This window comes from Alosa alosa, chromosome 18, assembly GCF_017589495.1.
Source record: "Alosa alosa isolate M-15738 ecotype Scorff River chromosome 18, AALO_Geno_1.1, whole genome shotgun sequence".
Lineage (NCBI taxonomy): Eukaryota > Metazoa > Chordata > Actinopteri > Clupeiformes > Clupeidae > Alosa > Alosa alosa.
The window spans coordinates 29,241,965-29,268,266 of record NC_063206.1 but is presented as its reverse complement, the minus strand read 5'-3'; the positions used below and the strand labels follow the sequence as shown (position 1 = coordinate 29,268,266).

At 39.2% G+C, this 26,302-nt stretch overlaps 1 protein-coding gene across 3 annotated transcripts in view; it reads left to right on the top strand.

The window, feature by feature from the left end:
- Positions 1 to 24,380, top strand: part of tp53bp2a (tumor protein p53 binding protein, 2a) — an 81,776-nt gene extending 57,396 nt beyond the window's left edge. Inside the window, exons 11-19 of one of the 3 annotated variants that reach the window (XM_048269020.1) lie at positions 3,157 to 3,285; positions 3,409 to 3,563; positions 10,192 to 10,603; positions 13,853 to 14,664; positions 15,271 to 15,408; positions 16,342 to 16,475; positions 16,620 to 16,786; positions 16,973 to 17,172; positions 21,623 to 24,380. In XM_048269020.1, the coding sequence (XP_048124977.1) occupies positions 3,157 to 3,285; positions 3,409 to 3,563; positions 10,192 to 10,603; positions 13,853 to 14,664; positions 15,271 to 15,408; positions 16,342 to 16,475; positions 16,620 to 16,786; positions 16,973 to 17,172; positions 21,623 to 21,664 (2,189 nt within the window). In that variant the 3' untranslated portion in view covers positions 21,665 to 24,380. Of the gene's footprint in view, positions 1 to 3,141; positions 3,286 to 3,408; positions 3,564 to 10,191; positions 10,604 to 13,852; positions 14,665 to 15,270; positions 15,409 to 16,341; positions 16,476 to 16,619; positions 16,787 to 16,972; positions 17,173 to 21,622 lie in introns of all 3 variants that reach the window. The other 2 variants (XM_048269019.1, XM_048269018.1) reach the window with 2 other exon arrangements.
- Positions 24,381 to 26,302: the final 1,922 nt, after the last annotated feature.

Here is a 26,302-nt window from a genome sequence, read left to right as displayed (position 1 = left end):
ATGTAGACGACAAAGCAGCAAGGAGGCATCGTATGATCATTTAAGTTTTATGAAGTTCGGTGAGGATGGGAAAAATCGTACATTTCTGTGCAAACTTTGCCCGTACTTCAGTCACAGTCATTATTCATTTAATCATTAAATAAAATACAGTACACGTCTTGGTTCAATAGGTTACGTGCAGTCATTTTAATATGTTTTAATAAACATTGAACCAGTCCGGCCCTCGGCTTGTAGCAATTTTTTTTTTTGGCCCTCTAATGTATTTGACTTTGACATCCCTGGTGTAGGTGATAGGCTACTGTTGAAGTAGGTCTAATCTTTTTTTTTTTTTTAGCTAGGGTTAGTTAAGTGGTCCTGAAACTGAAAAAGTTTGAGAAACACTATCGTAGGCCAAAGTATTAATGTTTTACTCCGCCTCGCTAGATGGCGATATGCGCCCAAACACAACACATTCCCCAAACAGACTCTCCATCTTAGCCATAGCTTACTTGCTAGAGAACTTTCCATATTAGCTTACTTGCTAGCAAACTTTGCATCATCAGTCTAACTAGTTAAATAGTTGACATTACATGATGAACATTTTCGTATGGACATTCTGGGGGATGTTAATTTGTATGAGAGAAGCTTCAACTTCTGGGTATGTAGCATTGTGGCATAAAGCGTAGGTAGTTAGCTTGCTAACTCTGGCAGAAATCTCCAGTGTTCTTGTTCTATGTAGTTTCGTGTTGCAGCCACAGGGTTGCAGCAACAGCACGTAGACTAGCCTACAGGAAAGCTGTTGCGTATGAACTCATTCGGAATATTTTGAAAACGTAACAGCTAGATATTCTGTCTTCTCATTTTGTAGACGAAAATGAAGAGAGATTTTATCTTGGTTCTTATTTCATGCAAAACATTTTAGTCTCGTCTTTTTTCGTCAACAATAATGCATCTTAAGATTAGTCTTAGTCAGTGTTTCAGGACATTACTGCCGTCTCGTCATCGTCTCGTCTTAGTCATGAAAAAAAAGGTTGTTGACGAACATATTTCCTCTCGTCTCGTCTGACGAAATTAACACTATACCACAGTCACGTTTTTGTCATAAAAGCTCATGAAACTGGCGCATGAAACTGGGGGACGAACGCATCGCAGAGGGGGTGCCAGAGCATGGATCTACCTCTCGAAAATAAAACCATTCTGTTGCAAACTACAAGGGACATGAATCCGCCTATTTGCACGAACATTAACAGATACCAGCTCCTCAACTTTACCGATTAAAATCTAGTGACCATGCTGTCAACTAAAGCAGACAACCATAGACCGGACATAAGGCCATTCAATTTGCATGTAGATAGTTTCGATTATAGATGCAATCTTTAAAGTTAGCAACCTCCTCACATTCTTATTTCTGATTTAAAATGCACAACAGTGCATTATATTAGGCTACAATTTAAATGGACATTTTAAACACTATTCCTCTCGTTTTCTACCTCGCTAACTCCAAAGTAAAGGCGCATTCTTCCGGCTATTGCGCAAAAGCCTCTTGTTCTATACAATGTAATATAATACAACAATACAATATAACGACTTGAGTTATTTGCTGTTTACATCGGAATTGACGTCCACAGTGTTATGGACCCATTTGTCTGCAACGCAACGTACAACATTTTTTTTAGAATTACAGGAACAGCTCACTATGCTGACGAATGACTACTGCGCAACATCCGAGAATTTCCCCAATCTTTTCAGTAGTCATTTCCAACTTTTCACGCTGATGGTGCTCAAAATGCAACACAACAGTGTTCAAAGCAGGATCTATCTAGATAGCAATGTATGGTTGGGGAAGGCATAGAAAAGTTGGAGAACCTGTGGCCTAAAACAATATTGGTGGTTGCAGGGTAGATTTGAAGTGAAATTGGTCGCGATGGTCTGTTATTTTTAAAAAGTGGGTCCCCAGAAAAAAGGTTTGGGAAACACTGCAGTAGAAGACTGATTGGATCACTTTAATTCAAAAAAGGCAAACATTATGTATGACATTGCAATTCAAAAAAGTTAAGGACAAACTATTAGGCTATCAAAAGCAGATGATGTTCGGTTTGATTTGGGATTTAATTTAGAATTGGATACTGAATACTTTTGGACGGTTTGATTATAGTGCTAAATGTTGGGACTGATGGGCACTGAAATCTGGGGGGTATTTGATGGTTCACTAGTAAGTTTCATGTAGTTGGGATTTCCACCCAAAAAAAATGTATTTTCATGCGCTCACATTGAGCAAAAAAAAAAGAAAACCGTAACTGTGCTCAATTGAAAATCAAAATAAGCATCAATAACCCATTTACTGTGCCGTCCTAAAGAATGGATAACGGATTTTTAAGCCCATTTTAAATTTTTTTCATGTGAATTCTGCAAATAGAACACAGCACTGCAAAGCGTTACACGGACCGATAATGTTTGCACATCAGATGGCAACACGTGTGCAGAGTGCATAGTGAGGGCTCTATCACTGACAATGGCAACACTACAAACTTTCCTTATCTCAATGATCTTATTAGTATTAAGCATCAACATTTTGCCTTATTTGATACTAAGCCGGGGTGCGTTTCCCAAAAGCATAGTTGCTTTTGCTCATTGCCAAATGTGAGTCCGTAGATTTGAGTTGCGCAAGCATAAACATATTGTCACATATCACATTTTTAATTTCGGATGATTAAAAAATAGGAACATATTTGTTAGCTCTTATTAAAATGTGACCGAAATATGACCGAATAGTCATACCGAATAGACTGACCCATAATTTGTTATGAATGGTGGACTGAATCCATTGTTGCATTTCAGGCATCCAGACACATGTATGATTAACAGCTTAGTTGCTTTAATAGGGGAAAACACATTATTGGATTTGTATGGGTATCAGATACACAAGGTTGTTGCATTGGCATCTGCATAGGGCATGAAAAAGTGGTATCATATCAAGATATTATGAACCCAGTCACTGTCATGATTGCATATTGTATTCTCTACTGTGTGCTGTAAAATGAAAAGGTACAAGTGTGATATGTGTGATGCCTGCTCTGTTTTCTCTATTCTGCCTAAAGCTCTACCTTTTGCACTGTGGGTGTAAGTCTTTGAGTGGATACTGACGTCACTCATTTTCAAAAGGCTCAATGTTCACAGGTGTCCATTCACCAAAGGTGGCCGGTCTGTCTGACCAGAGCATTTCTACTACAAGCACGGATTCTACTGTGAGCCATGGCTTGTCTTCCACCCTCCCCAGGACAAATACCCACACCCCAGAAGAACAAGGTAATACTCAGTCCCTGCACCCCACCCCACCCCGGCACTACCCTACACTAGCTCTATCATGAATTTCCGCCAATGTCTGCAGAAAGTGTGTCTAAACTGCTAATATGTTCTTTGCCGATGTAGCAGAGGTTGACACTGAGGTACTAAAGCGAGGAGGACAGGACAGGAAAGTGCGCCCTTTCTCAATGTTTGAATCCAGTGAGCTGCCTGCCACAGAGTTGCCTCCTACCGCCCTCCGAAAGAACCAAAGCAGTGAGGATCTGGTCAGGGATGCCCAGGTATACCCATCTTCAAGTGTTGCCCACTTTTTACAACCAACTTTAACTTTTGATTATTTTCATTGATGTTCCTATTTCTCTTAGGTCTACCCAAAATAGATTTTAATTAAGATCAAATCAATTCATTGTATTTAAAGCAACAGAAGGAATCTCTGGACTAAACCTAGCAAGCTAACTAATTGAGAGTGTGTCCATGAGAGAACCCGATTTTTTTACCGATTTAAATAAATGTTGCCCAGTTTGAAGGGTCCAACTAAAAACCCTCATCCCTCTAGCTACCACCCTCTCTCACTATTGAACACTGACTTGAAAATTATCACCAAAGCACTAGCCACCAGAATAGAAACAGTCACTCCCATACTCATTCATCCAGATCAGACAGGCTTCATGAAAAATAGACACGCCACAGATACTGTCCGCAGACTGTTCAACCTAATCAATATTTCACAAGAAACACAACAGAAAACCATTATCATTTCACTTGATGCAGAAAAAGCTTTTGATAAGGTAAACTGGTCATTTTTATTCAACACTCTCCACAGGTTTGGCTTCGGAGAGTCGTTCATCCACTGGATTAAAACATTATACACATCACCAAGGGCCACAATTACCACTAACGGAATCACTTCAGCAAACGTACAACACAAAATCAGCTTATATGCAGATGACCTCTTACTTTACATACAAAACCCACAGGTGTTAAAGAAACTTTCAATATCATCAATAGATTTTCTCGTGTTTCACATTACACTATCAACTGGAACAAATCAATTGTACTGCCCCTCTTCGATAATGCATGGGATTCTGGAGCTCAGGATATTTCCCCCCACTTTCAAACTGGCAACATCAAATACCTAGGGATTCATATTTCCTCCAGGATTTTTAGCCTCAACTATACTCCTCTCAGGAAAATTGAAGACTATTTCAAACGCTGGTCAAAACACCCACTCACACTCATCGGAAGAATAGCCGCTGTCAAAATGAAAACTCTCCCTCAGATTAACTACCTCTTCTCTATGATCCCCACTACTCCCACAGACAATTGGTTCAAAACTCTCAATTCATTAACAACACAATTCTATTGGAAAAGTAAAAAACCCAGAATATCACTCTCAACACTGCAAAATAAAAAAATCACATGGCGGGCTTGAGGCACCAAACTTCCATCACTACTTCCTGGCAAATCATTTACAATACCTAGTTAAATGGATCAACATACAAAATCACAATTACCCATGGCTGGAACTAGAACAAAACCATTGTACAAATATCACAATAGCAGACCTCCCCTTCCACTCAGAATCAATAGAAAAATTCAACTTCTGCCAACGCATTACCATCAATTCAATTCTGACAGCCTGGTGGAAAACAAACCAAATCACAAAATCATCACTAGCACTAAACAGGTACACCCCACTCTGGCACAATCCAGTGTTCATATTACAGAATAAACCTTTTCACTTCTCCACATGGGCACAAAAAGGAATCTCACATCTTCACCACATGTTTGACAACCACCAATTCATGTCATTCAATACACTGACACAGAAATATGAGGTTGGGAGAGAACATTTCCTTCAATATCAACAGCTTAAACTTAAAATTAAAGATAAAACAAGCCTCACCAACAACACATTACAACCATCTAAACTTGTAAAAAAACTTATGAAAATTAATAACTTCAAAAAATTAACCTCCCAGCTATATACACTGATCACGAACCTAAAAACAACAATAACACTCCCAATAAACAAGTGGGAAAATGACTTGGCGTTCTCTCCCAACCCTGATCATTGGGAACAAATCTGCAAAAACACATTTTCCATGACCACTAACACAAACCTACAATTTATACAGTATAAAGTAGTGCTGGACAGTATACCGGTTCACACCGTATACCGGTGTATATTTTCGTTATGATAGGAATTTTTAATATACCGCCATACCGGTGTATTTGATTACACAACGTTTGGAACGCTGTGCTGCGCGACAGTGTTTCAGATGGGACTTTTTTCACACTCACGCATGGTGCCACTGCGAGGCATAGTGAGGGTAAACACAAAACACCATACGTTTCTCCCCTGAAGTATGACCCTTAAGGCTTAATTTCTCCTTAGGTAAGGGGTTTATTTAAGGGTGTTGCACAGAATACCTTAAATTCTTTCTTTAGTTAAGGAAAAACGTTAAGGGATACTCCATTGAAAGGTTCAACAGCTGTAACTAGCTGGCTAGTAGGTGATGTTAGTTAGCAACCCACCGAACACAGTGAAGTTTAATGTTCTTATCATTCATCTCACCTTAAGAATATTCGCTGAAATTATCCAGGTAGCAAGTAAAGCATGTGTTGTAGACATGCACTGAGCAATACTAGCTGGCTAGTTTGAAAAGATCCTGACTGTCATCAGTGGACCAAAACGAACTTTTTTGTTAATGTTTTGCCTAGCGAACCGAAGCTCATGGCAGGCGAACAAGACATCCACATCAAGTTAACGTTAGCCGACCACTGTAAACCACACAATAATAATAAGGCATGTTTCTGATCAGTCAACATTTAGCCTTCCAAAAACGGGAGATTTTTTTTTTTGGGGGTCAGTGTTTATACCGGATCTGTGTTTGCATATTTAAAGCAACACCAAAGAACTCTTCCTCTGTCGCACGCACTATTTGTTTATCCAGCACTGGCTTTGGAAATAACAATGTCCACAGACAAGGTAGAATATGTTGCATGATTTTATGAAAGTACGATGTATTGCGACATCAGATGCAAGTCACATTTGTAGTTTCTTATGTGTCATTCCATCGAACTACAGATCCGCTAACCCAGCAGTCCCCAACCACCGGGCCACGGTCCGGTACCGGGCCGCAGGACATTCCTAACCGGGCCGTAGCCTACGACATAGGTCTATATGCAGTTTTTTGATTGCACGCATGTTTGCATTTTGCAAGGTCTATTTTCTTACGTCTGTCTGTCCCGCCTTCAACACTTTTTTACATATTGCCTTCAGCGCTGCGCAGCCTCAGGTCAGACTGAGGCGGGCCCTTTCTCTCGCAGCTGGTGCGCGATCACCTTGTTGCGCTTTCAAATGAGTTTGAGCATTACTTCCCATCCTCCAAAGATCCACGGCAAACCAATGAGTGGGTCCGCAACCCATTTGTCAATATCCCGAATAGTCCTAACTTGTCAGCACAGGAGGAAGAGCAGTTGATCGAAATTGCAAATGGCGGTGGTCTTAAGAGTGTGTATAAGGAAACCTCTCTGGCGGGTTTTGGATCAAAACCAAAGCAGAATATCGAGATAGCCGTAAAGCGCTGAAAACGTTTCCCCACCACGTATCTATGCGAGGCGAGTTTTCGGCAATGACTGCAACTAAGACCAAATTAGCAAATCGACTGGACATTTCAAACACACTGAGGGTGTCACTGTCTTCCATCACCCCCAGATGGAAGCTTCTTGTTGCAGGGAAACAAGCAGGGCTCACACTGATTATATTAAGTAATGCGTTTAGTTCCCATGTTTTGTTCCCATATTTTTGTTAAGCATGTTCACACTTTAGCTTCAAGTTGTTCAATATTCATAGTTCATATTGTTCAATTTTCACTTCTTCAAGTTCACGTTTTTCACAAGAGATCGTTACCTTCACTGTTCATACATAACTGGAGCTAGTTCTTTTCAAGTAATGCATGCACAACACATATGGAACATGGAACCCCATAAAGGGTTGGGGACCCCTGCGCTACCCGATCTGGCAAACTTACATAGTGCGGTTATAGCCGATAGAGGGTCCTGGCGGGTTTAATGCAGAAGTGCCGTTCATCCTGTTACGAGTTGATGAACCACTGAAACGATTTTGGAAACATTATTTTAAGGTAGAAAAAACTCTTTGGTGTTGCTTTAATACGTTTCATACACGTGTTTCAACACTGCATTTCGGCCGTTGCTTTTACCTTACCATTAGGCTACCTTACGCATGCCAGTTATGTATCCACCAGCTGCCTGCCTGCAGCCTACTTCTAAAACTCCAAAGCTGCTTGCTGTCAGATTTGGTTCCGAGGGAACAAGTTCAGTGTATCAACAACACTCAATAACAGTTTATGTGATGTGTTAATCAATTAAATTTCCAACAATTTCACAACAGCTAGTTCTGGAGTAGGCCATTCAACTAGCCCGCTTGCTTACAACGAGACTCAGCAGTTGGCACCCGCTTCCTTATTTGGGTTTTAGGTTGCCAGGGTTTAGCCTATGACAAAACAGTTGAAATTGAAACTAAGTAATCGTGTATGTGTAGGGTGTATTTCATACACAACCTGGCAACCTGAATGGATCAATGATTTTAAAATGAAGTTTGATGGCCATGCAAATTACGGGAGTTTTCTGGGAGAAATAACAAAACTGGAGGGTGCTGGGAGATGACCTTGAAATACGGGAGAAACCCGGGAAAAACGGGAGTGTTGACGGGTATGATTTCTGATAGGCCTATTTGACAGAGTAAGCATATTAGCAGAGAGGTTTTATTTTAAATTGTATAATTTTCAGTAAAGTATAATCATTGCAAGTTGCACTACTTTTTGTATTGATTTTATAAAAGATGTTTGTGAAATTTGCACAGTAAAAATTCTGTATTTTGACTGCAATTGTCTTTGCATTCTGATTAGATTCTTCATTAGAATCATGAGTGGCTCTTTGTAAACAGCATAATTTTCTGGGGCCATGCAAAACTGTATTACCACTAGTGTGGAGTTAATCTACATCATGACAGTAAAATAGACCATCCTTAGTCAATGTACTGCAGCAATTCCTCTCTCAACCTGTACAAAATGCTGTGAACATCTGATTATGCATGGAAAAAAAATACCGTCAAATACCGTGAAACCGTAAGAATTTTGATAAATACCGTGATATACATTTTTGGTCATACCGCCCAGCACTAGTATAAATTCATTCATAGAGCTCACATCACTCAAAGTAAAATGTTTAAAATGGGCTTAACCAACACAGATATTTGTTCACAATGCACTTTAGGTAGCACAGACATCTGCACGCTATGTGGCTCTGTCAACCAGTACACTTTTTTGGATCACAATCACTGAGGCACTCTGTACCATCCTGGACTCCAGAATCCCATCATCTCCAACACTCTGTCTTCTTAATGACATTTCTGAAATTCACATTACGCAACACTTCAAAAACCCCTTGCTCATCTCTCTAACTGTCGCTAAGAAAGTAGTCCTCCAAAACTGGAAATCAAAGAAATCATGCCATATCAATCACTGGAAAAACTTAATCACAGAATATATTACAATAGAGAAACATCATGCACATAGAGAGAAGCAAATGTCAGCCTTTGAAAACACCTGGTCCCCTTTTCTATCATTTTTAAATTCAACAAACCCCCTTCCTTGCCCCCCTCTCTGTCTTTGTTTGTTTGTTTGTTTGATTGATTGGTTGATTGTTTGATTAATTAATCAATTGATTAAACTTAATTTATTTATTTTATTTAACCTTATTTCCTCCTTTCCCCCCTACATTCACCACTCTACATATAGACACACACTAGCAACACCCAAACATAGCATGTTACCAAAGCCCTTTCCCATAACCCGATCATGACCACTCAGACCTTTCTACTCAATTGCAAAGAACTGAGTCCCGTCCTGTCAGTTCTGTCATCGTCCTGTCCCACTGTCTGTCTGCGTGTCTGTCTATCTGTTTGTCTCTCCGTCTCACTTGTCTATCTGTTACCTTATTGCGTTTCATGTGTTTGATGTTTCACTTCACGTGGTGCTATATGATTCCAGGGTCACATAAATGGTTGAGATAGGACAAATTGTATTTGCATCTGAAAAATATATTACTTAATTAAAAATAAAGTTGTGGGTGGTGGTGGGCAAAAAAAAAAAAATCAGTAGGCCAAAGCAGTAGGAATTAAACCACCTTACTGGTTTTGGGGCAAAAATCTAAAAAAGAAAAAAACCCTCAAAATACATAACATCCCATCTGCTCTTGGATTTAAACACAACAAAGTAATATTTCATACCAGCAAAGATCCATCCAGGTTACTAGGAAAACCAGACTTTGAAGGCATTTGGTGTGATGGATGTCAGTCTAGAGCTGCACGTGTCTACTGTCACACACATATTGACGGATTACAAAAAACATCAGTATTCGAGCTAGAATATCTCCATTCAGTAACCTCAAGTGTCAAAATAATTTATCTCACAAGAAATGTCCATCTCTGGACTCAAATCAAGCCTCAGGCATTTTTGATTTTCTTAGCGGCTAGAGCAGCCCTATTAACCTGCCCTGACCATAATTTTCAGTTGTGTAACTACTTTGATTTGCATTAAATAAAATAATGAGTATGTTAAAGTATCTTAACGGAAAATCAAAGTAGCTATATAGTAGTAATTATGGTTGGGGCACGCTGATTGGGCAGCTATATCAGAGGTTGCTGAGAAATCATTATGTCTTTCTCCAATAGTTTAGTAAAACTACAGCTTTTGAAATTAATGTTATGTGTTTTGTTGAACAAGTCTTTCAGTTCATCTTATGACATTAATGGCTCCTTTACAGGACATGAGATCATGCTCTATGCCATTAAATCTAACTACAAATTTTCTGTGCCTACAGATTGTTGGAAAGGTCGTAAAGGTTCCACCACCAGTGCCCAACAAACCCAGACAGGTCAACCTTCCACCAGGCACTCAGATACCATATGGCAAGCAGGCCTTTCACACCAGTACTTTCCCAGGCAAAGTGAAAGGTCCCATCCAGTTACAAACTGCTGGCTCACAGAGTCGCTTGCCTCTCCCCTCAAGTCAGAGCAACACTCTCCCTCTGCCCTCGAAGCAGGAAGCCCCACCAGCGGCCACAGTTCGTCCCTTCACCCCGGAGCTCGCAGGGACGAAAGATGCAAATGGGCTTCAAAAGCCACAATCTGGTGCTGCAAGCTACATCTATAAGATGTATTTAGGCGAAGTTTCCCAGCAGGGTGTGCAGGGAGCATTATCAAGATCCCAGAACCGTAATCATTTTGTTAGTGGTAAGCCAGCCTTCATTTTAGTTATGCTTTCCTGTATTATTTTGTTAGGAGCATATGATATACCTTAGGACCTGCTGCTATATTCTGAGCATTTCTGTTACGCCACAGCTGGGAAAACTAGATATTAGATATCAAGTTAACTTGACATAGTGCATGATGTATATATGATTATTATACGGCTCTCCGGAGTGCTGCAGAAAGTTCCATTCACGTGAATGGGCCTTCCCAACGTTCGGAGGTCTGTTAAAACAATATAATTACCGCTGCAAAGTATATAATGACCGCTGTCAATGGCAACGGGTTTTGTGCCTCTGATCCTGGTCTTTCATATCATTCCGCAAGAAGTCCGTTCGCTTATTGCAATGGAATTCAGTGATTCTTCTAGTTTTTGTTTTAGCAGTAGGCTTTTTTTTACTATGGCTTAGACTCATAGGACCTATAGCCTATAGCTTAATTTGAACCTATAGCATAATAATAATAATAATAACACGGGGTGTCACCCCGGGAATTTTTTAAATTCTAGTTGCTAATCACACCATTTAACGTGATTTGAGAGGGACAGGATTCAGGAACTAAAGACAGGCCCATCTTCTGTCTGACTCATGTCACGTTAACCCATGCATTAAACCACATGTCATTGCTTGAACGTTTTGTGCATGTTGTAGAAACACAACCCACAACACAGCCTTTATTTGGTGCAGATCAAATTTGGTTTCTTTACTTTCTTTGGTTATAGTCCGCTATTCACATTACTAGGCCATCACCGCAAGTGCATACAAAATGTTTATGGTAAATTTTTGTGCCGTCCCCACATTTGCAAAATTGCTTACCTTCGTTACTACAAGATGTTTTTTTCCCTGCATCGAATCGCGATTGAGGCCATCCTTAAAAATATTTTTGTTTGCAGTAACAGCCAAAAACAATTAAAAATGGGTCGGTAGGTAGGTCAATATTTTTTTTTTCAAGATTCAAAGTAAAAAAAAAAGTTCAATTTTGGTCATGGTGATTACGTAGGAATGAATTTACACAAATGTGCATATTGTGACGTAACTGACTGGGTCTTCAACCCGTGCCTTCAGGCGCACCATTGCAAACCTCATTCTGATGCAGGTTATGTAGACCAGCCTTTCTCAAACTTCTTTGACCTGAGGCCCGGTCATGGCAGACTTTTGGGTCATAGGGCTCATCTACATGTACGCAGAAAGAAGGCTACAATAGCTCTTGGCCACGTTATATTGAAATTTGACTATACAATACTCAATGCTATACAGTGTATTTTACAGTCTCTGCTCTGTTTCTAAGGAAGTTCCAAAAACAACGCCGTTCTATTAAGTTTCGTTAAATAAATAAATAGCCTTCCAACAGGTTGAAGCGGAGCTTTGATACCAACGCTATCGATTAGTTTCAGTTTCTCTCGCAAGAGACGCACATTGAATGAATGCTCATACCACCACTTAATTGTAGGGCTCCATGTTTAATGACATCGATAGCAGAAACGCTTTGTTTTCTTTTTTTCGTCGATCCGCGGTTTCTTAATCAACTGCGCAGCAAATTATCAGATGAAGCACCGGGCCTAATTTCACTCCACGACTCCGCGGACCAGCAGTCTCCATGTTGCGGACCCATATTTTGAGAAATGCTGAATAGACCACAACCAATTTCAATACTCCGACACGGTCACCGCTAGACTAGGGGGAGAAGGGATGAGAAAAGATCTGGCCACAGTTCTTCCAGAACTTCGTAACAGCGTTATCAGTTTGTGTGAATGAAACGGCGTAGGGCCATAGTGTGACATGTAAAACCAATGGTGTAGAGATGACGCCACAGGTGTTTTTTTTTAAGTGAGCCACGTTTGCATGTAGGCAATTTATATTCACAATACTTGGGCCTACTAAAATAAATATATTTTATTGCATTTGTATTGGTTGTTTATAGTAAAAAAATCAATCGGTCGGTATTAACACAAGTTTACAACCGGCAAGTCGGTCGGACTAAAAGGGGAAAAAAAAAATATTTGGGTCGGTTCTAAATTGACAGGGTCGGTCGGGTTACGGCAAACGAAAATATTTTTAAGGATGGCCTGAGTGTGCATCTAATAACAGCGGAGTCTCCGCGGGGAGACATCCACTCTCCATGTTTTATTTTCGCTGTTGCGAGCTAATAGGCTACGATATGGGAAATCCTTTGAATACGATCAGCTCCAGAAATGAATGGGTTTTCCTTAGCCTGTGCTACACCTTTCCACCAAGTTGTGTTGTACAATTCCACAAAATTGTCGTTTTTGCGATGTTGACAAACAGCACATGGAAGCTCTTGATGGTGCATTCCACTAACGTATATAAAAACAATATATTTATGAAATAAAACTAGACAGGTACCTCAGATTAGCATTGCTGTTTATTTTAAACTGCAATTATCTGCATCCATGCGTCTGGAAAATAATGTGTGTCTGCCCTAATTCTGAAGCAGTGGCCACCGCTACAAAAATGAAGAGGAAACACTGAGAAGAAAGTTAATGTTTTAAAGTTAATGTTTTAAAATTTAAATTAAATACTAATATACTTATACTTGTAATATGTGAAGTGAAATTGGACGGGCCATAATAACCTCTGACTAGTTTTACTTATTGTCAAATTGCAATGTGAGCAGCAGCCAGCGGGGGACATACGTCGGCAGGATTATTTAAAAGGCAACCGCAGCGACATTGTGAGTCTGCCCCGATTCTGATATTATGGCGGCATTAGTTTTACCGTGGCGGGCCGCCATGCTAAAATCAACATAGAGGAAACACTGGAGTTTCATTGTAAGTGAAAGTCAGCTAGTACGACGTTGCCATGCAACACCTGAAACTCAAGTTATATCTGTATGGTGAACTATTTGTTTTGTCAGTGGAAGCAACAAAACCTTAGCAAAATAATTTTTAAAGACCCATTGTGCTAAGTTTCTTTTCTCGTTTTGGCTAGTAACCTTAAAATAAAGAATTGTCCGCTGTGCGTCGGGGTCGCCCTGTCGGGACTTATTTTCCGAAAGTTACCGGCGGACAATACATTATCCCTTACTTAATGGCTAATATATTTTTTTAAGGCCTGACTTAAGGGCAGTCACTCAGTGCTCTGGCAGTGTTCTGTAATGATGCCAAGATAAAACTGAAAGTAAAGAATACCATTTGTCTTTTCTGATATGATATTTTTGCACCATAATATACATGTTACATATTTACAATTCTGCAATTCTGCCACTCTTCTGTAGTGTATGGGAAACCAGTAATCTCTGGAGGGTCCCAGGTATCTCAGAACCAGCACCCAGAAAATCCTTACATGGAACGACCTAGTGGCAGCAGCAACACCCCAGACTCTGAAGTAGACCAAGGCACTTTGGGTCCTGGTATGCCTGAGAACCAGGAGACCGAGCGCATTCCAAGGCCCCTCAGCCCCACTAAGCTACTGCCCTTCATTTCCAACCCCTACCGGCACCAAAGTGATGTGGACCTGGAGGCTCTGCGCAAGAAGCTGTATAATGCACCACGCCCCCTTAAGAAGCGTAGCTCCATCACTGAGCCTGAGGGTCCTGCGGGACCCAACATTCAGAAACTGCTCTACCAGAAAACCACATTGGCTGCCATGGAAACCACTGCCTCTGAGCCAGTTTACCAACCAAGTGTTGTTGAAGAGGACAAGGAAAGTTCAACCATTCTTCCAGCAACTGTGACTGAGATCACTCCCTTAGATGACGTTGTGAATGTGGCTCCTGTGGAGACCTTGCTTGAGCCACTTACTGTTTCCTCCGCTGTCTCTGAGACTAAAGAGGATGATTTCGTACCACCACCACCACCACCTCACCCTGCACCACGTCCAGAGGATTCTCTCCTGTCCACACAAGTAGCTCAGGATCAACCATTGAACCTGCCCGCTCCACCTCCTGAGACCTTCCTGGAGGAGTTTCCCCCATACCCACCCCCTCCCTACCCTAGTAGTGGAGCAGGACCAGAACAGGAAAGCCTTGGGGAGGACACCTTCAACATGGAGCCACCTGAGGTCACAGGCCAGGTCACCCTGCCTCCAGTAAGAACAACTACTACTACTACTACTACTACTACTACTACTACTACTACTACTACTACATGCACCTCAAATGGTGGTGGAAAACCATCGTTTTCTTAAAGCAAAATACTGTTTTTTAACTAGTTGGTCTGCTAAATCTTTAAAGGCAACAGTAACTTCAGGCTCATTTGCTGAAATAAAAAATAAAATGGTATTACAAAGTGATTAGATAAATCTTTCAATTAATGACATGCTTTGTGATTAATTTGCTATACATTTAGATTAATTAATCACACAGCCTGTTAGTGAGAATTCTTTTAAAAAAAAATGATGGACCTGGGCAGTGTTCATGTTCATTCTACATTCATAGCAAACAGATACTTAGGTAACATCAGAGTACAACTAAACAGATCAAATTTCACAGGCTGGTGAATTTGTCACTGCAGCACATAAAGTAATTCATCTCATGGATTGTCTATAACTAAAGATTTTCATTTTGAAATGTGGATTGGTACAAACTTCAGTGAAGAAATGGTTGTTTATTTTTTTGTTGGTTTTTGTTAGGAAGCATCGTCAGCTGGTAACATTCGATTTAATTTAACTGTGTGTGTCTTCATGGATTTCCAGGGTAAGAGGACAAACTTGCGGAAAGCTGGATCAGAACGCATCGACCACAACATGAGGGTTAAGTTTAACCCACTGGCACTTCTGCTGGATTCCTCCCTAGAAGGAGAGTATGACTTAGTCCAGAGGATCATCTATGAGGTGAGGGTAACTGAGAGTATCAAACTCAAATTACCTACTGGCTACTTGTCAGGTGGTCCTTTTATTGGATATTGCTTGTTGAGCATTATAATTTTACTTTAGCCTATGTCCATGCTTTTATCAAGTGAATGAATATTGCAACTCTTGCTTTAGGGCACACTATCCATCAAACATTCTGACACTGTATTTGAGACTGACGTTTACATTCAAAATAAAATGCCTTTTCTAGGCAGACAATTACGCCAGTCGCAGCAACCTGCAGCACAACTGTTCCTCATTTAAAATGTAGCTGCAAGCAGCAATGAGGGGTCAGGCAGCCCAGCAGGCCGGAGTTACCATGGCAACTCGATGCTGTTACATTAGACACATGGCTGTAAGCACTCACAGCAAGTTTCATGTTAAGCAACCAAAGACCTGAGGTGTAAGGTCACTTCCTGTTTGGTTTAGATTTGCTTTGACATTTTCAAATATTACAAATCTAATTCAATGCTTTTGTGAGGCTTGGTCTGGAGATTTCAGTTGGCTGTGACCGGTGAACACTTTTAAAAATGGCTTCATAAAGTAATTTGTGAAGCTTAGGCTGTGCCAAATTTGCAAATTAGCATCTGTGAAAAAAATGTGACCTATGAGAACTTTTCAGTGTAAATAAAATCAATTTGATAAAATCAAATACGGCAGGAAATCCAATATGGTGGGAATTTATGTCATAGCATACATTGAACTCTACTTGGTCCAAGGATTCCAACGACATAGTCGATGAACCACAGGCACAGAAATGGGGTCTTCATCAAACCAGATGAACCGGCTAGGTATTCAAGGTCAAAGGGTCAGGTCATATGGAGTCATACATGAAATATAGCTGCAACACAGTATTTGCACATCACAACTGAATGAAATTACTGTCATTGTTCAAGGCATTTTCTTTTGAATTAGGTTGAGGATCCCAGTCAGCCTAATGATGAAGGAATTACGGCCCTGCATAATGCTGTATGCGCTGGGCATACTGAGATCGTCAAGTTCTTGGTGCAGTTTGGTGTTAATGTCAATGCAGCTGACAGTGATGGCTGGTGAGTTTTGAATGCTTTCACGTAGACTAAATCTAAAGTTTACAGGGAGACTAAACCAGGCATAGAATAGGATATAAATATAACATGTGAGCTAGTAGAATGATTTGAATGACAATAAGTAATCACATTTCTTCTTCTCTTTAGGACGCCCCTACATTGTGCCGCCTCCTGTAATAATGTACAAGTTTGTAAGTTTTTGGTGGAATCTGGGGCTGCTGTATTTGCCATGACTTACAGTGACATGCAGACAGCAGCAGACAAGTGTGAGGAGATGGAAGATGGTTATACACAGTGCTCCCAGTTTCTCTATGGTGAGTAAGGTAGACAAGTATGGAAATCTCTGCGCTATCTTGGGGCTTTCCCATCCTTAGTTAAAGGTAATTGGTAATCAGCACAACTATATTTGTAACATTTTCTTTTCCTAGTTTTTTTTATGTCAGTGAGTGATGTTTGGGTTGGTGTCCTAATACAGCAATATTATCATCTTAATTCCTCAGGTGTTCAGGAAAAGATGGGTATCATGAACAGAGGAGTAGTCTATGGCCTGTGGGACTACGAAAAGGAGAGCAGTGATGAGCTTTGTTTCCAGGAGGGTGACTGCATGACTATTGTTCGGCGTGAGGATGAGGATGAGGTGGAGTGGTGGTGGGCACGTATAGGCAACACGGAGGGATACATACCTCGCAACCTCTTGGGGGTGAGTGCAAAGTCATGTTTGCCATCTTTTGGAACTGAAAAAGTAAAGTTATTGTATGTAGGCTTTGATATCATGACCATGATTGATTAAAGCGCAGTGTAAAAACTTCTACCTGAGAAATGTGTATGCATACTAGATAGAATATAGAGGTGTGAAAGTCACATGGTGACAAGGTCAATAGCAAAATGTGCATTGCAAGGGAATGCAGTATGGAGTAAAACTTGTCACCAAACCGAATTTGAATATGAATTTGAGCAATTGTATAGGAAAAACGAATTTGAATAGTAGGCCTATATGTTGAAACTGAATTCATTAAATTGGAACTGAATCTCAGTCAACTTGAAATTGAACTCATTTGCTCTGATACATAAATTATCCTGACTGAAAATTTCGCTCTTGGAATTTTTACATTCAGTTCTCACAATTCAGTTTCAAAACGTGAAATTCAATTTCAGTCTACCGAGACAAAAACAGCTGGTAGCTAAGGAAGAGCAATCCAGTGCAGAGCTATTGTGATCACGTGACTAGTGCCGAGCGCGAAGCCAGAGAATGTCTAATAAGTAAACGGGCTCTGGCGAAGCAAAGAGCATAGTGTGGGCACCTGGTTTGCACGGTTATTAGATCTGCAGGATTCATAAAACACATTCCGATTGTAGGCCTACTGTCTTACCTACCGTTTATGTAATTTTAAACAAATAAAACATCTGTTGCAGTATTATTTCAAACTTCTAGCTTGTCAAGCCTTGAAATACAGAACTAGCCTAGGCTACCCAGCCATCAAACATCGATGTAGCTGCTAGCCTACTTACCTAGCGCTACCGTTTTTGTAATTTTAAACAAATAAGAAATGTTTTGCAGTATTACAAAACTTCTAGCCTGTCAATCCTTGAAATACAGAACTACCCAGCTAGCAATCAAACATCTGTCTTACCTACCGTTTTTGTCATTTTAAACAAATAGGCTAAAACATTTTTTGCAGTATTACATTTCAAACTTCCAGCCTGTCAGTCCTTGAAATACAGAATTACCCAGCTAGCCATCAAACATCAATGTATTGTCTACCAATTGCAGTAGGCTACTAGCCTGGGTGTTCCCATGCTGCCTTGCGCGCGATTTGATTCACGCTGCTAAGGCAGCCTGGAGACCATGGAGCAAATTTTCGCCTGAGATAGGGAACCAATCACAGAACAGGGGGGAAAGCAAGACGATGATGAGCTATGCACAGACGCATTTGATAGACATCCGTGGCACCCAATAAACGGATCTGGGCATTTTTTTCAAATACAAGAAAATGAACGTTTGGTTCCCAGACCACGTCTCATTGAGAAGTGGTGGCGCTAGCCAGGCTAGTAGGCTACTACATTGCAAACTTCTAGCCTGTCATTCTTTAAAATGTCATGGGCATAACTTTCTCTCGTTTTCGTTTTTCCTACTCAACTACTGCTCTATTTGTTATCCTGGACTGCCACCTACTGGATAGAAAAGGCAACAACCTAGTATGGGAATAAAAATCTACATGTTTGAATGACCACAAAGGACATCATTACCGCTTTCTTACATTTAAAGCCACTCTTGTAATACTATGATGTGTAGGCTACCTTTATTTGCTTCCAATTATGGTTACGCTTTTGTCCAAAGCAACATACAAATACAAAACAATATGTATATGTTATAATACTTAAAATTTAACAGGGAACAAATTAAGATGTTGGTCAGACTATAATAGAGAATAGCAATAATAAACAACCATGTCAATTCAATCAATAGCCTAATGACACAAACAATGAGAAAAAAGCGAAAATAGCAATAATCAATAATGTACATTCAGTCAATAATATAATAAAAATAACAATAGCATGGTAACATTATGGAGAATATGAATAATAAACAACAATGTCAAATTAATCAACAGCCTAATGAAAATAAAACAATACTATGCAAACCATAAGTGTTAATGAACTGTGCATGTTGAACAGATGTGCCTTTAGACCCCTGTTAAAAGACCCAAAACTATCACAGGAACAGAGCAACTCATTCCACCAATGAGGAAAAGTCTTGAATTTGACCTATGACTGGTCGACACAACATACGCTCTTCAGAAGGCCGCAGTGGGCAGTTGGGGATGTATGTCTTGATCATTGAATTAAAATAACAAGGAGCAGATCCGGTCAGTGTCCTATAGGCCAAAGTGAGAGATTTAAATTTAATTCTGGCTACTATAGGGAGCCAATGGAGAGTAACTAGGAGAGGAGTTCCATATGTCCTCTTTGGCTGATTAAAGACCAGGCGCGCTGCAGCATTCTGAATCAGCTGTAACAATCTTACTACACAAGCAGGTAAGCCAGCTAATAGTAAATTACAATAGTCCAGCTTGGAGATGACCATGGCCTGAACAAGAAGTTGTGTGGAATCCTGTGTCAGATAAGGTCTGATCTTCCTTATGTTGCAAAGGATAAACCTACATGATTTTGCAATTGCATCATACTGTATCTAATATCAGCTGATTACACACATAAACTGTAAAATTTAGATTGCCCATACACTTGGAAATCCATTTGGAAATCCATCACCACCAATGGCAAACAAATAAATTCCAGAGAAAACAACAGTGGACATGTTTATTAGTGTGTAAAGTGTTTTACAATATGTGTTTCATCTAGCAAAGATATTCATTAAGAGAAATCAAGTTTCGGTGTCCATGTCTGGTCGGTGCCAGTCCAGAGGTCCATTGTCCTCAGTATCTCACTGTCCACTGTTCATTAAGGCCTGTCAACCTATGAAAATAAAACCCAAACAATCAGTGTTTAGCTTAAAGGTCTACTGTGAGTCTTTCTCGTTAATAGTTTATTCATCTCTGCGCAAAGAGGTCTCATAAGCATCAGGCAATCAGGATACAGACAAGTCTGTGCACCTAAGAGACAATCAGTTGTTTCTCACACACACACATTCATACCTTGCATCGTATACATCATAATATATCATTACACCTTCTCTGCACACAGACATGACTTGGTCAATACAATGAGTTAATTAAGAACCAAGGACATTTCTATCGTCATACAACACATGATTTGCAATCTACACACAAATGACTGAAACAGAAGTATCAAGACAACACACGGTTAAAGTATTACTAGTTAGGTTACTGTAATATACTGTGTCTATTTCTCAATAACTTTTACAAAATCTGCATGGAGTCGATGAAGAAGCATAAATCAGCCTGTAGAAATACTGTTAAACTAGGGTCTCTTGAGTCTTGGATCATATTATCGATATAAAACATATTCAGTTTAAAACTAGTTCTATTAGAAGCTAGCTACCATTTGCTAACAAAGTTATCGCAATCCAGTTGCCTAGCAACATCACGGCACGGCAGCATTGCCCACAAAAAATGGCCCCACGTAGCATCAGCTAACAGCGCTAGCATATAATGTACATTATATTCACGTACATATAAAGTAACGTTAACAGACATGCCATATGATATCAACTTACTTGGAGGTTTTTAGATGTGCCAGTCGCTTCCATGTCTTCTTTTTCTGTCCGACACTGTAAGGAGGTTCAGGCACTGATCTATAAAGATCAGTGGGTTGGTTCAGGAGACAGCTCGCTAAGAGGGTGCAATGCTCTTTGCTTCGCGCTCGGCACTAGTCACGTGATCACAATAGCTCTGCACTCGATTGCTCTTCCTTAGCTACCAGCTTTTTTTGTCTCGGTAGACTGAAATTGAATTTCACGTTTTGAAACTGAATTGTGAGAACTGAATGTGAAAATTCCAAGAGCGAAATTTTCGGTCAGAATAATTTATGTATCAGAGCAAATGAGTTCAATTTCAAAATATTATATTCAATTTCAAGTTGGCTTGGATTCAGTTCCAATCTAATGAATTCAGTTTCAACATATACTATTCAAATTCGTTTTTCCAATACAATTGCTCAAATTCATATTCAAATTCATATTCAAATTCGGTTTAAGGTGACACAAGTTTTACTCCATAATGCAGATACAACATAAGGTAGGGTTCCAAGTTGACAAAACCTGATGAATAATCTTTCTCTTCTTGAGTGCTGTTATGTGATTTTAAAGCTGGGGGTTGTCTCCTCTCGATAGTCATTTCAGTTAAACATGGCAACAGATCTCAAAGATCTAAGAAGTCTGCAATTTTTGGAATTTCATTTTCCAAAATAATTTTAGAGACCCTGTTGGTTCGCGACAAAGAAAGTTATGATCATGTGTAAGTAGTTCTGTCTTATTAGACCATATGAAGTGTGCCATGTACCTACAACATGTCAGATGTAAAAATGTTATACTCTTGTGATAGTCACCATCATGTTCCCAAACACAGACCTGCAAGTGTGCTAATCATAGAATAGCAAACTCCCTGAGAAGGACACAGATATATTTGTTAGAAAGACCATTATCTCACGATTTGTAACCTTTCATTCTGCAGTTATATCCCAGAATAAAGCCACGACAGAGAAGTCTGGCATAAAAGAAGAGGATACTGGCCAATGTGGAGCAGATCAAACTGAGGAACATCAAACCACTGAAGAATCACAGGGTGCTCATCTATGGATTGACAGAGCTTACCAGAAGGACAGCTCGGTCAAAATATGATGATACCAAAATATATGAAGGATTTCTTTGAGGAAAAAAAAAAAAAATATATATATATATATATATATATATATATATATCCATCAAGATTTTATAATCAGTAACTCTTTGGGCTCATCCAAAGCATTTTTACAGATGACAAATGTGTACATTTTTTAAGAAATGTATCATTTATGTTGTGCATGTATATTTCTTAATCTAAGCTTTTAATAGAGGGAGATCCATACCTATATTAAATGTCATGAATCAATGGCCGCTATCTGGAGGTTTGCTGAAATGGAGATTTGCGTTTAGGAGCAGAAGGCAGGCCTTTATTCATACTCATTCATGTTAGACACATAAACACAAGGACCTGCAGAATAGGGAAACTGGGATTTCAACCTGGGCCCTGTTTTAGTTCCAGATTTTCTCTAGGGACAAAAATGATCAAAATTGGTGCAGTGTTGAGTTAGAGCGATATAAACGGCAACTGTGCACATCACAGCACATAGGGGTTGTGCTACCTGGGGACCAATAGCTTCCCACCACGTTTCATGTGCTTGGGTGTTAATAAGTCCTTGAGGCAACCTCTACTTAATGACATCTAATACAGGTCATTGATTGAATTCCCAAATGAGTTTTGATGCAATATCTGCCTTGTGTTATGAAAAAGGAAATCCGTGTGTATTATTTTTTCTGTGAGCACTTCACCTAGTGTCATTGTAATAGAGGACCATTTTTTCCATTTCCACTTATTCTGTGGATTCATTCAGAAATCACGGGTCAAAGACTGCATTTACATGCACACCATATTCCTGCTTTAGTTAGAATAATGACAATATTCCAGTTATGCAAACACCTTAACCCAATTGCCTTAACATGATTATATTCCAATTGCTTAAAAACACGGATAAGACCCCTGGCCTATCCCTGAGTTAATCAGAATATTGGGGCATGTAAACACATTAGTTGGAAAATTACCCTTTCGGAATATTAATTTGCACATGTTTATGCAAGGAATTTTGGTAGCTTGGTTTGTTGCTTTGACAACTCTGTAAACTAGCAAAAAGCAGACCAGCCAAACTTGAAGATATTTTGAGTAGCACCTCGAGCAGAGAAAAAAAAAATCCTCACGTCGGCCTTCAATCATGCATCCAAAAATAGACATAGCCATACACGCAGGATACACAGTTATGGATAGTGACCCATCTTTAATGTTGGATATCTATCTAAATTTGATCCAATGTGTTCCTGAAAGTGCAAACTGAATCTTTTACAGTAGCGCTCATGTTGACGATCTGTCTAATAAAAACGAGTCTAATAATCCTGTTCTTATGTTGATAGGGACTGATGTGGATATGTTCTCATATCCATTTTCTTATATGTGGTCTCTATTCAATCATGTCTGGTCTATTATTACCTCTTTTAAATCCATTATTATTAGGTATTAGGCATTTTTTTTGCAAAGAAATACATATTTCCCTTATGTTATACCAGCATATTTAATTCACCTGAATATAGGCTACAGTAGATAGAGGCTTGTTAAAAAATGCATTCAATGTTCAATTCTTACCTGCTGACTAATGCAAATTACTGATTGCTTTTAAAGAATTTCACTTACACATGCAACTGGAATCTGCGAGTCAACACTTGTTTAACCCACCATTGGCTGAAGAAAAAAATAGGCAAAGCATAGTGGCCTCCCTTTATGCTGTCAAGAATGTCACTAATTAGTGGGCTCCAGGGAGCTTACCGGAGAAGTTGGATGTCTGCTCGTTTTTGCGTAGTTGCGTAATAAAAAAAAATCGTACCGCTGTACTTTGATGTGAAAATGCGTGGTTGCTACGCAAAATACAAACAGGTTGGCAGGTCTGGAAAAGCATGACTAACAGTTTGCACTTCTTGAGTGAAGATGAGGCCAATTTATGTATCCAAACCTGAAAGTTTGAATTTTTTTACAGAATACACCACTGGTGAAAAAGGGGGTGAGAAACTCCACACAGGTTTTGTGCGAATTCTGAATATAATAACCAGACTGTGGACCTTATGGAATTACCTCGGAATATGGTGTGCATGTAAACAGTCATGGTTTTTACTATACGCATGGATGCCCTCTATACTATTGTATGTCGTATATTAGAGTTGATCTTGGGATAAAAATAAAAGAATCAATATATTAGATATTTGTTGATCCAAATTGATTATTGTTTAACCTTTAGCATTTGTCACCACCCTTTTTATGTTAATTCTGCTATCTCTATGTGCACATTTGTAATACTCAACATAGTTAACACTATATTCAGTTTTCTGTTACTGAAAAGGATAGGCAAAAAGATGAAGTCACTGGACTGAAGTTATTGTAAAAAATAAATGCATTATTGTTATTATCAATAATAATAATAATAGTAGTAGTAGTAGTAAATATCAAACATTGTTACACCAATTCTCTGTATATCCATTTACTTGCCATTTTCTGTAGGTAACGTAGAAGGATGAATAACAATGGTGAAAGATTATTTTTTGTCCATGTCAAATACAAAAAAGGATAGTCAAAGGACATGCATACTCTACCATTATCCCAATGATTTTGTTATATATATATATATATATATATATATATATATATATATATATATATATATATATATATTATATTATTTTTTTTTTTTTTTAAATGTGACACTTTGTTTATTTGTATGATCTCATTCAGTATTTTAATAATAAAACAATCTTATATGAGTGTGGCTCCATTTCTCACCCAAGGTGGTCAGCAGTAGAGATGGGCTAAAACCCCCAAAAAAGAAAAATCCTTACTTTATTGAAGCCTATCTGTCTGATCTAATCCTATTTATCTAATTATCCATCTAGTTTTTATATATCGGTCCTTTTGGTTTTATTCACTGGCCTAAGAAATTAAAACCAGTAATTTTTGGTTAACATTGTTTAATTTTCCTCGTATTAAACTCGTCCAAGACTCGTATGGAAATCTTAAACATCGACTTGTCACTGCGGCCTCCATTGCAACAACACTAGAGGCGAACCTCACTCATTTAAAAAAAGGCAAGGTAATTTATCACTAAATTAAAACTACAAACAGAAACATTCTCCTTCTTGCTCAACCATGGTAAGCTGTTTTAATAACATATTCTGTATTTTTGATAAAGGAGTTCAGCTCTGGTTTGTGTGTTTTCCACCTCCACCATCTAAAGCCAGTGAGCCTACACTATTTGGGGTGATACTCTGGTCCCTTACACACAATATTAAGTTATTACAAGCAGCTTCCATTCGTTGCTTTGGAAATGGAAGCATGTAATGCAGCCGCGGGCAGTTCATATGGGCAGGTAGGGCAACGCCCTACTAAAAAAATCATCCACCCAAAAAAGTAGGGGAGACCGGGGCTGGTTGGAACAGGGGCAGGTTGAAACACTGTTAATATCCAGGCTACTAGAGGGAGCTGCAACAAAATTCCAACACTAAATTGACGGCCTTATTGAGTAGAGTAAACTCACGTATGTAACTGGTCTCCAGGTCATTAACCCTTTAGGTGAGAACAACTTTTTAATTTTGTAGTGTCAAAACTTAGAATATGCACCTCCCACTAAATACATCCTAGAAGGGTAATAGTTAGGGATATAAAAAAAGATTGATTATAATTGATTGCTAGGGGACTCATCTATAATTTAAAATGAAGTTTGAAAACCTGAGGTGACGGATATTAGCAGGCTAACAGCATTTGAGCAAAAAAGTTTGACCTAATGTGGGCGGGGCAGGTTGGCACACTGATTTTGGGGTTGGTTGGCACATACATTCCCTATGGCTATTTTGTGACAAATCTATAAACTTTGTATATTATGCATAAAAACATCATCAATCTTTATTTTAACATTGTTATTGTAATTACTGAACATAGTTTTACATTTGGAAGCATTTCAGACATTTTCAGACAAATTTAAACATTTGAAGTTAAAAAAAATCGGTAGGGAGCAAATTGATCTTGACGGTGGGCCCTACTGAAGAAAAACACACAGGAAAGACATCAGCAAAGCCCTACAGGCAGTGATATAGATGAGCACTTCAAACAAAACCAAAAGGAGTACTGCAAAGGACTATAACATAGGTGTTCCAACCAACCCCGACTACATGTGCCAATCAACCCCGTGCATGGGGCAGGTTGGCACACATGCACAACACCACTTTAATCATAAATAACTCAAAACAAGGGATCATTGGTTGACATTGAATGTATACATTTTGTAGCTGAGATCCCAAGCTTTCAGTTAATCACAATTTGACCATTTCAACGCATTGTAAGACGGAGAAATATAACCGAGAGTGAAAAGTGTTCCAACCAGCCCCGGTCTCCCCCAAGTTCCTCCTCAATAAATAATTGTTGCATGTCAATTCATATTTATATGAATTAATGTATTATTATCATGTTTCTGTGCATTTTTAACTATTTCTGATCCTTGAAAGTTTGAGTTTTAAAAGATATTCTTAGTTTGATTCGCTGTGCTGTATTGGGACAGGACAGCTC